This window comes from Sinocyclocheilus rhinocerous, unplaced genomic scaffold (genome assembly GCF_001515625.1).
Source record: "Sinocyclocheilus rhinocerous isolate Xijiao unplaced genomic scaffold, SAMN03320098_v1.1 scaffold600, whole genome shotgun sequence".
Classification (NCBI taxonomy): domain Eukaryota; kingdom Metazoa; phylum Chordata; class Actinopteri; order Cypriniformes; family Cyprinidae; genus Sinocyclocheilus; species Sinocyclocheilus rhinocerous.
Window position 1 is genome coordinate 465,489 of NW_015653464.1, and position 18,529 is coordinate 484,017.

Sequence of the window (18,529 nt, forward strand, 5' to 3'; positions counted from 1 at the left end):
AAAGATCAAGGGCTTGGAAAAAGACCTGAAGACATTATTTCATTTGATTGATTGGACCTGTGATGCAAGCCATGAAAAGATATTAAGTAACTGCAGTTAACGTGTATCTCTAGGATTTCGGAGGATATATTTGAACTGAGTAATTCCAGCAAATCTCAATTTTTTCTTTCGACCAGTAAATATATATTTTATACTCCGAAACCATATTGCCATTTTTTATTTCAACATAATTTGATAATTTATATAAACCTTCACGCCTGTCTTCCAACATCTTATGTGTGTTTTCAGTGCATACTAGAGATGCTCACCACTCATGGTAGCATGCCAACCCTCCTCGTGAGTCGTGACTAAACCAACATAACGAATGCTAATCCAGAAGAATGGAAGCAAAACCCGAAATTAAAGGGACACTTTTAACTGCTTTTAGAGTGAGACCATGATATTAAATTTGACAAAGCACCAAAAACATTTTCATCAACACTACTATGACTTATGTCTCTCAGTGAGTCATGAATCCAGATTAGACTGCCTTGATTGACTCAACCATAATGTTTTTTTTTTAGAGATGCTTATGCATTTAGCAAAAAATAACAATCACTGCATGTTCATGCCATATGCAAAATTAGTCAAGCATTATTCACCAGGGATATTAACCCCTTTCACTGATCTTAAAGGAAGGATAGTTCACCCAAAAATGAAAATTTTGTCATTAATTACTCACCCTCATGTTGTTTCAAACCCGTAAGACCTTCGTTCATCTTCGGAACACAAATTAAGATATTTTTGATGGAATCTGAGAGCTGTCTGACCCTGCATAGACAGCAATACAACTGAAATGTTCCCAAGTCCAGAAACGTAGCAAGGAGATAATCCATGTGACATCAGGGGTTCAACCATAATTATACGAAGCTACGAGAATACTTTTTGTGCACAAAAGAAAAAAAAAAAAACAGCGTATGCTGTTCTGTGTCAGCTGCGTCACACGGATACGCCGTTTTCGTTCAGATCAAATCACAACAACGTAGGAAACATATCCGGCGTGACGCAGCTGACATAGAACAGCATACGCTGTTTATGTCCAGCGGATACTCTCCACAATGGCGCTACAGGGTGACGCGGAGGAGACGAATTGTTGAATAAAGTCGTTATTTTTTTTCTTTTGTGCACAAAGTATTCTCGTAGCTTCGTAATATTACGGTTGAACCCCTGATGTCACATGGATTATCTCCTTGCTCATCTTGCAACGTTTCTGGACTTGGGAACATTTCAGTTGTGTTGCTGTCTATGCAATAATCCATGTGACATCAGGGGTTCAACCGTAATATTACAAAGCTACGAGAATACTTTGTGCAAAAAACGACTTTATTCAACAATTCGTCTCCTCCACGTCACCCTGGTGGCATTTTGGAGAGTATCCGCTGGACGTAAACAGCGTATGCTGTTCTGTGTCAGCTGCGTCATGGATACGCCCGCCACGGGTTTGAAACGACATGAGGGCGAGTAATTAATGACAGAATTTTCATTTTTGGGTGAACTAACCCTTTAATGAGGGTTGAAAATCAGTCCAGGCAAAAATGTGGGAAAGAAATAAAACAAAAATCACAATCTTGCATGAGTAAAGTGCATAAAAACTTAAAAATGGAGATTTGAAAAACTAACCCCCAACAACAGAGCCAAACAAAAGGAAAACAACATTTCAGAGAGAACATGGTTTGTGAATGTAGTCAACTGTCCCTCCAGCTCTGCTCTACAATCGCTGAAACCCGTTTCTCATATTCCCGTTTATTTTCTTGATACAGTTGTGCTGCCTGGCTGTTTGCGGGGCTGTTGGGATTTGGCTCATCTAGAAGGGACTGTAAAGAAAGAGAAATCAAAATGAGGCCTCAAGAGTATAGCACAAAGGGGGGGGAAAATTCAAGCATTCAAATATGACAATTCTCAGATTCAATAATGTCCACAGGAAACGTGAAGCATTTTGTTTAATATAAAAGGACTAGAAAACGGTTAATTAACATACTTGAATTGATGTCAGAATAGAAGAAACATCATAAGTTGGACTCCACCGATTCTGAAGAATATCTAGGCAGATACTGCCATCAGCATACACTGTGAAAGACAGCAAGAGAAGAGTTAGAACATATTCACTACATTAAATCAAGAATACATGCATGACTCATGATAAAATGAATAACTTTCAGTATGTAGCAACCAAACAATGCTCACTAATGCTGTACAATCCCTCCCAGACCAACAAATTCCAGAAAATACAGTAACTCTAAGATGTTCAAAGTTGCCATCAGTATATGAAGTTGTCAAAGAAATATATAAGCAAGCATAAAATGTATTAAATAAAAACAAAACAAACAACAACAAAACCTACTAATAGACTAATTGAATGACTAAATTTAACAGCAGCAGATTCTGTGTGGGAATGTACTACATGAGTAGACTGTTGAGAGCATATTAGAGAATCGGGGTCAGTTTCTCTTTGACAAAGCTTCTAATCAGAGACAAACAGGAAGTATCACTCACCATTTGGATGAAACATCTTTGAGACAAACCGCACAGTTGGGGGCTTGTTTGGATATTCCTCTGTGAACTCAACTGTGAGTTTGAAGGTACCTTGTGTGCAGAATAGAAACAACATTGTATCTTTAATTTCTGACAAAGAAACACCTTTTACTCATTTTCTTTACACATGCATTTGATCATGCTGGAAAGGTCAACAGACAGACACCTACCATCTTCAAAAGGTGTTCCCTCTGGACTGCATGTAAAAACGAGAAACGCAATATTAAGGTCAAAGGTAGGAGGACACTGACATGGAACATTGACCATGATATCAAATAACAGCAATACACATGCTACACTAGAGCACTGAACACATGGTGGGGCAGATTTACTCCAGTCAAGCCCTCAAAAGAGTAATATGCAGACAATGAAATATGTATACATGTATATTTACAAACACTACCCTTCAAAACTTTGCAGTTGGTACAAATATATACATATATAAAATAATGGTAACACTTTACAATAAGGTTCATTAGTTAACATTAGCTGAGTACTTTAGTTAACATGAAATCAGAATGAACAATACTTCTACAGCATTTATTAATCTTAGTTAATGTTAATTTCAACATTTACTAATGCATTATTAAATTAAAAGTTGTGCTTGTTAACATTAGTTAATGCACTGTGAATTAACATGAACTAACAATAAACGACTGTATTCTCATTAACATTAACAAAGATGAATAAATCCTGTAATAAATGCATTGTTCATGGTTTGTTTATGTTAGTTAATACATTAACTAACATTAACTAATGGAACCTTATTGTAAAGTGTTACCAAAAATAATATATTTATACTATACATTTATAAAATTTATTATTTATGACAAATAATATATTTTTAAAATGTAATTTATTTCTATAATGTAAAACTGAATTTTCAGCATCATTACTCCAGTCTTCAGTGTCACATGATCCTTCAGAAATCATTCTAATATGCTGATTTGCTGCTCAGGAAACATTTATTATTATTATCAATATTGAAAACAGTTGAGCTGCTTTATATTTTTGTGGAAACTGTGATCAATCGTTTTTCAGGATTCTCTGATGAATAGAAAGTTCCAAAGAATAGCATTTATTTGCAATACAAATCTTTTGTAACATTATAAACATCATAAAATGATCAATTTAATATGTCTTTGCTAACTAAAAGTATTAATTTCTTCTAAAATGTCACTGACCCCAAACTTTTGAACAGAAAAGCTGCACGATACTTAATCATATAATTCACTTGTATCAGATTTTCAGGTCTGGTAATGTCGATTTCATAATCCCCTCATATTTGGAGGTTTTCCACGACCGTGGGAACTCTGTTACATGAGCTGGTTGGCGCAGACTCGACTCGATCAGCCCGATTTGCTCTCTTCTTACCCGAATATAACTGCATTCCACACCATGATGTTGTTCTCAGAAGGAGCTCCACTGACGCCGGCTGGAGGATCCTCCTGGAGCCTGGGGGACCACCACATAACACTCAATCATACAGTGTATGTCAGTGTGTCAATCACATGAACTGATTAGAGGAAACACCTGGAATATCACACGACAAAGCGTGGCTTCTGGTTACCTTATAAAAATTACTAGAAATACAAAGACAATGGCTAAATAGTAATAATAATCATCACATTCAGACAAGTCAAGCTTGAATAACTTCTCAAACCGGCTCACACTAGCTAGCAAGCTCATAAGCTAAAACACATGTAAGTTAGAGTTTCTAAGAATCGCCACAATGTAAACAGGCAATGTGATACTACCGACAGACTCAAAGAGATAAGCACAACATTAAATGTCGTATTTTAATCGTTTATATTACGTTTAATAATCGGCTACCGAACTGGGTGATATGAAGCTAACTAGCTAGCAAGCTATTCCACCAAAACAAACACATCTATCATTTAACAGCTACTCACCGCTTAAAATCTCGCATGAGTCGCCTTCTAGCTGGAGTAGACATCTTTAACTACACTAAAAATCGTCAGCGATTATTTTTAGAGCCTAATAACAAATGTTACGGTAACTGTATATGTCACAACACTGAGTGATGATTAATATTCCTTTCTGAGTAACAAGACGTCTTTTCACGAGACAGGATTATACCATCTGTTCCACACAGGGGGTTATTTGCGACTGGAGATACAAAGACATCTTACAAGATGTATATAAATCAATTTTGTGTTTTATTTTTTAAAGACTTAATGATTAATGTTTCCGCAATTCGTTTGAAATCTTTATGGTTTAAGGGAAATAATTTAATCATTTGCCTGAAATGTTCCTCTCTGGCTACGTTAATGTCAGCTGTCCCCCTATTTTTCTGACCGTTGGTACGGTCTCAGTCGGAGGAACAGGCTCGATGACGTTTCTGCGGGAGGAATGAGGTCATCGTCCTCCTAGCGGTTAAGCGCGGGAAATGCAATAAACGACGACCTTATTGTACTCTGACGTAAAAGCTATTTCATAACAGTTATGTGTTCAGTTTTTAGTCACTTCCGCAATCATATATTCGATAATAATCAGGAGGGAATGCAGATATTGGCACTTTATAAATTGTAAAGAGAGCACGGTATTTTAGAAGTGTTTGGACTACAAAATACTATCAAATAGTTCAGTAAAACCAATAAAAACTCGTTCCTTATTACATACTACTTTCTACACTCTACAAGACAAGATATAAGGTAGAGGCGGAGGTTAGTAAGGTGGAGGTTGTGAGTTAGAAAACCATACAAATGATTCAGTCAATTCATCATCCATTTTATTCACACACACAGCTCTAACTACTATGTTAGAAAGAGATGTCAATAAACAATTATATTGTATATGTAGGCACAATTAATACAATAAATGTACTTACAAATAATGCATAAAAAATGAACGGCCTCCGGATTCTCCAACTCAATTAAATGACCCAAATTAGAAAAGATTGCACTTTTTTTTAACAACACAAATACAAATACAGTGTCCATTTAAAAGGACACGGACTTAAAGCAATTCAGCACATTCTATATGGATATATAAAAAGCATATGAGTCTGGACGGGACGTCCTAACACCCATGGTAGAGGTGCATGGTGTTGAAGGTGATGTGGTCATACTGCTCCTCTACACTGACTGACTTGCGATGCTCTATCTGACTGCTGGCGTCCTCCATGTTCTCAGCCGTATCTCCGAAGCCATTATGATGCCCAAAATGAAGGCCATTTTCAAAGCAACCAGGACGTGAGGAGACACCCACAACCTCGGCTGCATTTCCATTTACGTTCTCATGCATCAGGTCACCTCCACTGAGGTGCTGCACAGGATAGCAGTGTCCATTTAATGGGAGTCCTGCTGTCAAAGAGAACACATGAATTATAATTCATTAAAGAAAGATTAAGATTGCTTCTTCATTCTTAACTGAATGTTTTTTTGTTTTGCACAACAATTTCCAATAGGTCTACATTTTTCATATAATTTTTTGGGCATACAAATCACCCATCCAGTTCGGTTTACATAACGATTATATCTGAACATTTGAAATTGAGATTAAAGTCCTGCTTCAAGCCATGATATTGCTCAACTCTACAAAAACATTGCACTGGCACACTGCCCTACATTAGCTTCGACATTAAACATTTTGCCTTATAAATTAATATCACTTTGATTTAAATAACAGGGCTTAATTCTTAATTTATGTTATATGTGAAGGCAGCAAAATAGTCCAGAGGTTACTGAAGGTGCAAACCAATAGATGATACATGTGTGCCGCATTAGAATCTACAAAAACAGTATCAAATTAACAATTGCAAGTGGTTTTTGATTTGCTAACATGTTCTTTCAAACTATTCATATGTACAAATTCAAGAGTCAGTGTTGATTGTTAAATGAGAACATTTAATGAGTATAGAAATTACATTTATATCCATCTTAGGCATCCTGTAACTTTACATGACCAATATTGTCTATGTGTCACACATAGCCGGTGTTTAAATGAGCACTTATGGTGAGATGTCCCTTGTAATTCTGAATCGGCAATCATGTGTTATTCTATATGCAGTGCAAAATTTCTGGCATTTGTTCTGAGTGAAATGACCATTTTTATATGAATTTATAGAAAGTACAATGCCTTTAATGAATCACCTCAATTCATACTTCTCATACTTAATCAGTTCAGCAAATATTTTCTACACTACATATGAAATCCTATGCAAAATATTAGCTGAAAAAAAACAAACAAAAAAAACTTTTACCCTCATACAATAACCTCCGGACTGATAAACACTTGAGACTGCAGATACAATAAATCTAATAACAGACCCTCTTCAACAGGCTTTGCATTAACAGCAACAGAGAGAAAAACAACTACAACCTAATATAGTTAAAAAGGTTAAAGAAGTGTCTGAATAGCACCTAGACTTCCTTACAAGAACACACGTATGAAAGCTGCACAGCGAAGGCCTGTAGATGTACTTTATACATTCATGATAAGATATGCTTTGGCAGAACAAGAGAATTAAATGTTGAAGAAATAAAAAAAGGAAAATAAAATGCACAATATTTTATATTTTCAACATGGAAATATATATATATATATATATATATATATATATACTGTATATATACACATAAAAAAAGCATTAACCTGGATTTATTTATTTTTTTGATACTTAATAGAATATGGGCTACTCATATCAAATGTATTAACCAACAGCCTAAACCAAAATCCAACTATGTTACAAAACTCAAGGTCAGGCATTTGGCGGGGCAAATACAATTCACAGGAAAAGCTGTGAAAGTGTCGTACTAAGACATTCTTTCCAAGTATAGACTTCAGGGCATAAAAACAGCCTAATAACATCATGCAAGTACTTTAGAGAGAAAGAAAAAAATCATTTAATTGCTCTTGGAATGCAATAGAATCAAAATGAAAAATTAAAACGGCATTCAGGGAAGTTATTGTGCAAAACAAAACTCAACATTTGCTTCTACCACTCAAAACACCTTCTCCATTTTAGGTTAAAACAATGTGCATACCACCAGACGTTAAAAGGACGGGGTGGTGTGAGCAACTTATGACCAGATGTTTTATACATATGATGTGTGTCAAATTGAATCATTTTCCCTCCCAGACACACATCACCAAAAGAGCTTAAATGAAGCCAAGGCAAATGCTCCTACAAATAGGCATAGGAGTTAGTGCAACGGCATGGTATCTGCACGGTGAAGATCTCGGAATCTTTGTGGACGGGAGAGGACGAGCTCTCCATTCGAACCCCCCGGTCCTGCTCTGGACTGATGTAGCCATTGGACCCCAAAAGCAAGGATCCATTTAGGAGTCTGTTCCCACCTGGGGTACTCAGCGCTTGGCCAAACTCCATGTGCATGTTCTCCATCTGGTCCTCTCTACTGGATCCGTTTACTCCATTCATCGGCTGATAACCGAGATCTGCAATGACACCTTCACGTTAGCAAGTGGCGACCCAACTTCATCATACAAATGTCTTTAAAACCAAACTTTAAACATTCAGTCAAGACGTACCATCTGTTCTGGCCTTTTTAATTAGATTAGACTCCATGCAATCAAGAGACCTTTTTCGGCTGGGAACCCCATTAAGGATGCCACGCTCTTGGATTAGCTTGCGGTCCCCAAAGCACACAGAGCCATTGGCTGAGAACCCGTTACGCTGATTGAGCTGCTGGTTCTGGGCATTGGAAAGCAGTTGGGCGCACTCTTGAAAGCCCTGGGCATGGGCTAGGTCAGCGGCGGTCAGTCCACTAGCGTTCCTCATGCTGCGCAATGATAAAATTAGTGCATTAACACTGCTGGTCTAAGGCAAGTGTTTGTAAACCACTCATACACACACACACGCACGCACGCACGCACACACACTTCCCTTTCTGTATTTAAAACCCTAATTTATTTGGACATTTTTGAAAAAAAAGTAAAAAAATTTTTTTAAATAATACTGGATAAATCATTGAACATCTATTTAAAGACATTTATAATGTTGTGATGTCTCGACTGCAATAGAAAATGAAAAATCATTAAAGCACACACACAAAGAACATGATATTAAGAATACAAAACATTTCGATTACACCAGTCAATGGTAAATATTTGCCTGTGGCAATACTGACTGGCAAATGAAAAGTGGTTTGGCACTGCCAAATGATTTTTCCAGGAATTCTCTTCAATTCAACAGATGAACTGGACAGATGATTCTTTTAATAAAAACATTTCATATTTTTAAAGTGAAATAATGCTATTAGTTAAAATCTGAATGTGCCAAAAGTAAAACAAAACAAAGTAAATGAACGCCACACCAGAATAAACATGGTAAAAGCAGTGGCAATAAGAAGCCAATAACTGTATATAGAAGAATGCAGACGTTCAAAGAGGACTTCTTCAATCTGTAGTAAGAGTGGCCTGACCGCAGCTGTGAGATGAAGGAAAACATCACGCCGATCTTCTGATTTCTTCCTTTTTTTTCCTTTTTTTTTGTGTGAAGAGAGACTCATATCTTCAATAGGTTTTATGCTGGCTGAATCTTCATTTTCATGGTTGAAAGAGGACAGCTTAGCGAAAAGCGTCAAGGCAAAACAAGACCTGATCAGGAAATTCTTCTTTAAACACTCAAAGATAAAAAAAAAAAAAAGTAGAGGAAGTTTAATAGAACAACATCCTGGCTTCTTTAAGAGAAGGATTTGATCGAATGGTGAACGTTGATACTATAAAGCATTGATGGGTCACGTGAGATGCACACCTGTTTAAAATTTGACATGAAATAAGGATTGAGAGTGTGTATTTGCCATCAACAGTCATTTTCTATTGCAGTGAAGAAAACAGAATACATGAATGAACAAAATCTAGGGCAAAATAACAGCGTTTACACTTACCCCTGGAGCTCCTGCTAACACTTCTATCCTGAATGCAGTGAGAACACAGAAATGTGACTCTTGGCAGCGCGATAACAGTAAATACACACAGACTTACCTCAGATAATCCAAAATAATTTCTAACAGACACCAATAATGTGTTGAGTAGTTTTAATCACTTTTTTTTAAATTTGTGTTATGTTCTCTGTTATAACAAATGTATCAGTATGGGTTTTAAAGTACTGCCAGCTTTTGCTCCACTCTTATTACATGTAACATGGAAAACTGAATCAGATTTGTTGGAACTAACACTATTCTATACCAACTACAATTTAAACTGCCGGGGGTTAATAAGAGCAATTTATACCAACTATACACCATTTCACAGTCCAGCTTGCCATTAAGAAAATATTACTGAATCCAATGCAGAACAGAACAGCAAGTCAGTGTTCCTCTAAATCAGCCTGTCAACTAATCTTCAAGTCTACCAATAAACATTTGTTTTTGATAGATCTATTTCAGTGTTTATGCTGAAAAATATTGCAGTTATGTAAGAGAACTGACAATTTTGTGGTATCATTTATTTCTATGGTATCCACAAACAGCGTCTGGCTGTCGTACAACTCTAAAAGCAATTCAATGACGTCTAGGCTATAATGTGACTGGTTATCAAGAAATATGATCCAAGTTGCCTGTCTCCAAATTAGAGCTGCAGAGGTTGAAATCTTCCCATAATAAGCACATGGCTACACACAAAAAATGTGGTTCTTCAACAGTTCTTTGTGGTAGTTGAGGTGCTATATAGCACCGCTAAGCGGTTCTTTGGCTCGTAATCATAGAGGAACCAATTTAAGTGCTATATAGTACCTATAAGAACCTGTAATGGTGCTTCAGTGGTTCTTTGGGGTGGTTAAGGTGCTACATAGCACCTATATCTTTAAAGATGGTGCTACGTAGCACTTAAAGTGGTTCCTCTATGATTACGAGCCAAAGAACCACTTTTAGTGCTATTTAGCACCATTTTTTTTTAGAGTGTACTTCAAATACCATATTTGTCTGAGGAGATACTAGATGCTCTAAAAGTATGTTCAGGCCTAGTCTGAATGTGTGTCGGATGAATGAAATGCAGACATACTACATCTGCCATGTTGTCATGTGACTTACAGCATCAGTTACAATCACTTCCATTCTCAACACCTCTCATGTGGCCTCATGGGACAGTAAAGTGTCCATCACATCAGTCAGTGCAGATCAGAGTAGGTTATCCATGAACTTTTTGCCTACTGTTTTATGAAAACAATGATAGTAGGGAAGAAGGTACATTCAGAAGCTGGGGATCTTTGCTTGAAGTCTCCACTGATGAGTTGAATTGTGTTTAATTAGGAAGAGTCTGACAATGTGTACTCTTGATGTGCCTCCAGAACGGTCCAAGACCTTTTACACATTGCTAAATGACATCAATAGCACTGTACTGGGAAATAAATGTCTAAGGTACAAGCAATTCACTGTGAGGGCATGATACTTGGGTGCAAAACCTTGGGATTCTGAGTGGAAAGAGGAAGAAAAATGCTGGCAGTCACTCAAAGCCTACATCTCATTTTCATGAATCTAAATCTGTGTGAAATTTGTGCTAGCTACATAAGCCAATCATTATTCTGTAACAATCATTAAATACACTATGCAATTGAACTTATTTCCTGTATGCGCTACCACTGAGTGACATTCATCAAGTAAGGGGTTTGCTTGTGGCTTTAGGAAAAGGTTTGTTCATTCACGGATTCATTATTTAAAGAAAAACATATAAATCACAATAATCATTCAGACATGTTTTTTTGAATCTCTAACTAGACCACAGTCCATACACACATTCATTCCAACACATAACACATGTTTAAAATCAAACATCTAAAAATAATACAATTTCCAGCAAATAAAGTAAAAAAACATTTTTCATTGAACAGACCCTTCCCACTTATTCCTACCCAAATCTGAAGAAAAATATGAATGCTTCTCAGACGTTCTGATGTCAAAACGACATTTTTACAAACGCTTCAGAAGGTACGTGTCCATCCTGGCAGGTCTCAATTTAAAATGAACCTCTTAGGTGCAAGAAATCTGAAATCATTGTCAAAACAAACACAATGATCATAATGGACAATTGACTAACAGTCTATCCACTGTTGTGTATAGGCCTGATTCTGTGAGTGACTTGAATATTTCTGTTGTATACACAGGAAAAAAAAAAAATATAATTAAGAATTTTGTTCACCGTTTAATTTCCTGCTTATGATCTTTATGCTTATGAAATGTATAGGTTTTAAATTTGTATCGATGATTAATTATAAATATATTTATTTAGATATTTAAATTATAAATTATATTACAACTCTATTTCAACTATTCTTGGTAAACATTACTTTAATGAATGATAAATGAAGTTTGTATTAGGTATCTAATGAAATAGCAAGTTTTACTTTGATGGTTGAAAGTTTTTTTTTTATTTTTGCAATTGCAGCAGCAAACAACTCAATAATTGTGAATATTACAGATAATACATTACTCGAAATATCAGTAACAGTATATGTAATATTCTTGCACATGTGTAATGTCCCTGATATTAGATGTCTGAAACTACTATGTCAGCTGAATTTAGAATGCCAGATTTACCATAACTAGACTCTAGTCTTCAGAGTTATCAAAACGGTTTTGTTTATATATTGTCCACAGAGTTAGATCAGATTTCTAGCACCTTTAATTAGAGATCATTTCAGTTTATGTAAACGTAAAAGATACATGAACAGGAAAACCTATGCTGTTATTAATTTACCTTGATTTATATTTAGTTACTGCTACTTGAGTTAAACATTTGCATCTTAATTCTCATTATTATTAATAATCTAAATAAAATTAAATTAGAAGTTTGTCAGTTCATAAGTTATGTATTTATTTAGCTTTTTGAATTGAGACATATTTTAGTATTTTGGCTATATAGTAATTTAATTAAATCAAGACAGTATGGTCACATACACCCGTGCAAAGTTTTCAGAATCCTGAGTGAATATCATTCTGTGTGCGTACCTCTGATCTATACATAATGATAATATATTTCTCTATTATAGATCAGTGGTTTGTACAGAATATAGATTTTTTTTTATTTTAAACTGCTATCAAGAGAAACGCGTTTTGGTTATGCTTTTTAATATGTTGCATTAGCCTAAACTGCAAGCAGTGTAAAGTCAATTCAGGGAACTGTTTCTAAACACATAAATGTTAGAAATGACATAACGTAATGTTATTGCTGAAATAACAAATAACATAACGTTATTACATAACGTTATTGCTGAAAACACGTTACAAAGACTCTAAGCTATGTAACTTAGTACTGAATTGTGGAGTTAAAGTCTATAGTTTCACCATTTTTGCGTAACGTTAGCCTATAACTAACGTTAGTAACTTAGCGCATTAGCATCATCAGTGGTTCGCCCGCTCAATCGCGAGTTACTGTCATTACCGTTCATGATCGCCAGGTTTTCGCAACAAACCCGCTCAATTTCTACTCAAAACTAGTCCAATCGCGTTTCGAGGCGGGTCTCCCGGTACAATTCGCATTCCAGGGGCTAAATATCACGTTATTGGGGTCGCTTCAACCCGCGGACATGAAAAACAACCCGCGGCAACGGTGTTAAAGTAACGTTAGACCAATTCCGCGGGAAAACCACGGACTTGGCAACACAATGGCTACCAGTGTTGCCAGATTGGAAATGTCCAAGTATCGTACCAGAAGCTCAAAATGATCGTATTTGGGAGAAAATTATCATACATGAGTCAAACGTACAGAATACATCTATTTATCTAGACCAACAACTTTTTGACACAACCTGCAAATTACCACAATACTACAACTACCATCATTTGAAGAGTCACAAAATTCTGAAATTATCGTACACTATGGGATTTTTTAAATTATTGATCGTACATCGTACAGAGGTCAAAATTATCATACAAATACGATCATTATCGTACGTCTGGCAACACTGATGGCTACAGTTTGCTAGCTAGCTATGCCTTTGTCACGTAAATGAATATTAGCCCTACCCGATTGCGATAATTAACATAACAATTCGCTGTGTAAATCCAATGAAGCTGCTGGAGGGATCATTCATTCATGTTGTAGCGGTATTTGACAGTGGAAAGAAGGGCGGCAGCTTTTCCACGAGTGGGCGTGGTTTCAGCGCCGCCAGCGGACACGCCCCCCAGCGTCTGAGAGCTGAGAATAGCCTACTGCTTTTTTTTTCTCTCAAAATTTTGATAACTTAATATTATTTATTTACATGGCGTTTTTCATCATTCACATTTGGCTGGGTGGTTAATAACATTTTCTGTGTTGTGACAAACTCAGAACACATAATTAATATTGCTTTACACGGATAACTTCTCTACTCAGAAATTGTTCCACATTTATCATCTTTGAGAGAGATTATCTTTCAGCCTTTTTGTGTTTATCATATGTTACAGAATTTGCATCTGTGCAATTCTGGTGAATTTACAACCGTTTTAATTGACAATACGGAACTTCTCTGACAATATCAAAACTTATTTACAAAGACTGCACCAAGTCCAAAGACTTTATTTTTGTTTAGATACATGCTTGCATCCTATTGCTAAACAGAAACACATGTTAATCACTCCCAAGGTTTTAACTAAATTAATAAATATTTATGCTTGGAGTTTAAGTTGATGTATTAATTAGATTGTTATTTTTGTAGTTCTTCATAAATTGCTTTAGTTTGCCTCTATATAGATGAACATATATATATATATATATATATATATATATATATATAAATAATGGTTCTTCTCATCCTTCTCATTAATTTTAAACGACATTTTGTTAAACGTTTGGATTGGAATACATTCACACAATTAAAATTTTTCACAAATTTAAAAAATGCATTATGACATTGCAAATGCAGCTACTTTTATGGCATTAATTTTATTTAAAACTATGGAATTGCACATTAAAGGGTTAGTTCACTCAAAAATAGTTCACCCTCATGTTACAAACCTTTTGTTTATTTTCGAAACACAAATGATGACATCTTAATGAAACCGGAGATATTTCTGTCCCTCCGCTAAAAGTCTATTAGACCAAAACGCTGATGCTCAACGAACATGCATAGTTCATCAAATGGCTTGGGAAACAGAAGCTCAAATGTGCTTGCTTGACGCACAAGCTTTATTCTCATGCATCAAGCACGTACGGTTGAGCTTCCGGTTACCATATTGGATGTTCTTTACGTATGTGCATTGATCAATGTTTATAAGTGAATAAATAGATAAATGAAATCTGTTAATCAAATAAAGCAAATGTGTCTCTTCAGAAAACTTCACAATCTCTTTAGGACCTTTTTAAAGCATTTCATGTTTTGGTGGAATTGACTTTCAATGGTGGGACAGAAACATCTCATTTCAATAAAATGGCTGCATTTGTGTTTCGAAGATGAACAAAAGTCAAATAGGCTTGGAAGGACATGGTGCATGGGTTATTGATGACAAATTGCATATTTGGGTGAACCATCCCTTTAACTTACAATATTCTAACATTGAAAGTCAGATATGTTTATATACACACATTAGACCTGCCAGGTTTGCCACTGTTTCCTGGTAATTTCAGTGTTCAATACTGTATGAACAAATATCACTGTGACAAATGACAATTTCACTTCGGCGAATGAGTGACATTTTTTTATTTAAATATTGAAACGGAAGCATTCATTTTGTTTCTTCATTCCTGAGATGCTTTGCTACTCTTTATTTTCGCTTCATAATTTCTTTTCCATTGGTTGAGCCCTAACGCATAACTTCCTGAGCATCAAACCATGCTTACTCTGGACGAGACTAAGAAGGGACTGATTAGACCTGTCCTACAGATACGTCCTATGGTTAGTCTACAAACAAACAAACAAACATTAAAATTAAAAATGAAATTAATATACATCAATTGCATTGATTTAAGGGCACAATTAAGCAAAGCATGCAGGTCAAAAACAAAAAACTAGATCTAAAACTTAAAAACAAACAAAAAAAACGTTGTCTTTTGAAAGTTCTAGGTACAAAATGGCCTATCAGTAAAACCAATCACCGCATGAAATACCTCAACAGTTTGCCAGTGTGTTGATACTGAAGGGAGCGATAGTGAGAACACTCCTAATGCCACAACAGTGCAGTTTCGTTGAGGGAACTTGGAGTGAGTCAGCAGTGTCTATTTGGAATGCTCTCCCCCTTTTCTAGGATTACTTGAAAAAGTCAAGTCATTTCGAATTCAATAGCTGCAAAAACATTGAGATGTGTAGACGTTCTCTAGAATTCTGCCGTAACAGTTAACAAAATGCAATCTCCATTTCTTTTGTCATCATGCCACTTTCATAAGGACAAAGGTGACAGATGATTCATAAAAGAACATGTTTTATCATAGGGTAATCATATATCAGAGGGTAAATTCTACAGGCGACATTGTAAATACAAACAGTTTGTCTCTATGAACAAAGTCTCAGAATAAAAGATGCAGACAGGTTAAAACAAAACACTAGTAATGCCATTCATATGATTAAGATCTAGTAATGCAAACCCTGCAGATATTTAAGCCTATGCTTTGCCCTGTTCTCCTTTACTATTATGCTACCTGAGCCACACGTATAAACCACATAAGTCCTGCCAGACTTATGGATCGAGGGCTTTGGGAGAATGATGAGAGAAGAGAAGAAAAAACTAAACGTAATCAAAATGATAAGAGTCTGTGCAAAAGGATCTATGTTTTTAAATGGTTTATAGTAAACTGTAAACAGAGTATTTTCCCCATTTATTTTACTTTACTGAAGGGACAAGAAATGATAAAAAGCAACAGTATTTGCTTCAGCTAGACTTGTGTCGTCTGCATGAGATAGACGACTCAACAGGTCAGAGTTAAGTCTAGGCAATGGCTGCAACATCATATTCTTATTAAGGCACAGCGTACTTTTGGTGCTTGAATGAGTTACATTTACACAGAGTTAAATAAGTTCAGTTACTTAACTTAAATTCACACTACATTAAGGACATTTAAACAATTTATAAAGCACATTGGGTAATTTCAACTGGATGTTTTATCTGAAATCTCTCCACTAAGTAATAAAGAAAGACACAACGTACACTTGAAGCTGTGTACATCACTGGTAAAGAACATTAGAAGCTGAACAAAGTGAATCGATTGAGGTTTATGTTTAACCAACACGAGACCCTGAGGTTTTAAAGGACAAGGGAGTGCTAAACTTTCTGCACCACAGAAGGAGAGGGAACAGAAGAAAGAAAATGTGACGAAGCACATTTCTTCGAAGAACTTGGCTATTTGTACTTGGTAGACAACGAAGAGTGGACATGTCTGGTGAAGATGAAATTATTGAAGATTTCAGTGAGAGACTGTATGTAGTGTGTCCATCCATCAAGTTAAAACATGGGGAAGTCTTTCCATTAAGCCATGAACAAGAATGAGTCTGTCTGGAGATGTCCAATAGGAAAAAGAAAAACATGGACACAACCGATGACTGTGAATCTGATTCCAAAGGATTCAAAAGGGGTCCATTCTCACTTTCTTCAGGAAATTTATAGAGGACATTTAAAACATTAAGCTGAATATAAGTCTTTTTTTTTAAATCTAGTTCTAGTCTGCTGGGAATACATTAGGGCAATATTAAGTTCCTATGTCTTCTCCATGCCATTCACATAATTTTGGTTTCAGTCCAATAGATCTTGAAGGAATATCATTTCTGGACATCACAATGAAATGGTGCTCTTTTGCCAACTTTTAAGGTAGGACTATGGTGCTGCTGTCAAGAGAATATTTTCATCTGTGGCTGACGTGTTCCTATAAGGAGAAGTATCAGCTGGATTCAGATCTCAAGAAATCAATTAAAGTAAACACTAGACATATGTAGGGAGGAAACCGATAAAACATCCAGTTTTGCATTTTTTCCCCATGCAGATCTTGGAAAAAAAAAAAAAAAAAAATTCATATTACTGGTTTTCTACTAAGGATATTTCTAAATTTGCATGTATCATATTTGTAATATTGTGAACAGGACTATTGTGATGTTTGTGTGCTATGTGCTGTGCCATTAATGGGAAGGATCAAATGAACTTATCTTAAATCCTGTTAGCTGAAGTTCCAGAGTTTATAATATGGGAAAGGAAATAGATATTAATTATTTTTATTTATTGGTATTTTTATTTAGTCATTTTTTATTTTATTTTGTTTTTAACAATTATTTTTAACAGAGGAAGAATCATATTTTTTTCTACATATTTTTTATTTTATATAATATAAATTAAAACCCCAAAACCCTCGCTCCTCTCAATCTCCTAACTAGGCCTATATTATAAAATCCTTATTTTAAACCTTCTCTTCTGCTTTGAATGGATAAATCTGACACACTGTAGCTGTCATCGGCTTTTATACTGACTGGGGCTTCAGTGCCACTACCACTGTAAGACTTTAAAACATTGTTCATACTGCCATAAAAACAAACATCAACAATCCTATTTGTGTGGTTGCTAAATGCACATTTCATCATTAGCTCAAAAGCATTTCCAATAAGGCCTAAACACAACATGCACTAATAGAGATCGAACATTTAAAAACAACCCCCAGTTCCCCAAGACCAAAATGTTTCTCCTTTGTAATTTTGAATGCCACATGTTACTCATGGATAAAGCAATGCAATGTTTGCCATTCATAAGATTACTTGCATCACAGATTTGTTTCTAAAAATACAAGGTTATAAATTAAAATATGAAAAACCTAAAATAGGCCTATTTTAGATAGTAGGTAGGTATTGTACCACTGGGACATATAGGTGTTTGACCACAGTGTCCTTTAGGATTTTGAGGAGATTTTATTTTTCTCTCTCTGGTGCCTGTTTGTCTTAGACAACAGTCTGAAACTCTTGTTTGAGGGTTTCTCTCTTCTTCCTTAACACAAGGCCATAACCTTTTCAATTTAAATACCAGTTAAAATGCTAAAAAAAAAAAAAAAAAAACTCTCTTACGAATCAACAATGTAAAACATGCTAAAA

General features: G+C 35.6%; 2 protein-coding genes across 3 annotated transcripts in view; both read right to left on the reverse strand.

Moving 5' to 3' along the window:
- Nucleotides 1-1,480: 1,480 nt before the first annotated feature.
- Nucleotides 1,481-4,651, reverse strand: LOC107715919 (ubiquitin-conjugating enzyme E2 A-like). Its single transcript, XM_016522188.1, has 6 exons — nt 4,485-4,651; nt 3,946-4,026; nt 2,742-2,767; nt 2,533-2,622; nt 2,018-2,106; nt 1,481-1,853 (listed from the first exon to the last, which is right to left on the reverse strand). Exons 1-6 carry the CDS (start codon nt 4,526-4,528, stop codon nt 1,725-1,727), a joined length of 459 nt encoding a protein of 152 aa, XP_016377674.1. The 5' UTR covers nt 4,529-4,651; the 3' UTR covers nt 1,481-1,724.
- Nucleotides 4,652-5,403: 752 nt separating this feature from the next.
- LOC107715915 (ankyrin repeat domain-containing protein 10-like) overlaps nt 5,404-18,529 on the reverse strand; it is a 26,950-nt gene continuing 13,824 nt past the window's right edge. The window contains exons 4-6 of one of the 2 annotated variants that reach the window (XM_016522179.1): nt 8,086-8,336; nt 7,894-7,992; nt 5,404-5,897 (exon numbers count right to left, since the gene is read on the reverse strand). In XM_016522179.1, the coding sequence (XP_016377665.1) occupies nt 5,614-5,897; nt 7,894-7,992; nt 8,086-8,336 (634 nt within the window). In that variant the 3' untranslated portion in view covers nt 5,404-5,613. The remainder of the gene's footprint in view (nt 5,898-7,893; nt 7,993-8,085; nt 8,337-18,529) is intronic. The other variant, XM_016522181.1, reaches the window with a different exon arrangement.

Bases quoted from the DNA above. Each gene is read 5' to 3' on its own strand.
- LOC107715919 (XM_016522188.1), bottom strand. From the start codon at position 4,528: ATGTCTACTCCAGCTAGAAGGCGACTCATGCGAGATTTTAAGCG. The intron at 4,027-4,484 runs GTGAGTAGCTGT...GTGGTCCCCCAG, and splicing joins CTCATGCGAGATTTTAAGCG to GCTCCAGGAGGATCCTCCAG. The intron at 2,623-2,741 runs GTAGGTGTCTGT...TCTGCACACAAG, and splicing joins GGGAACACCTTTTGAAGATG to GTACCTTCAAACTCACAGTT.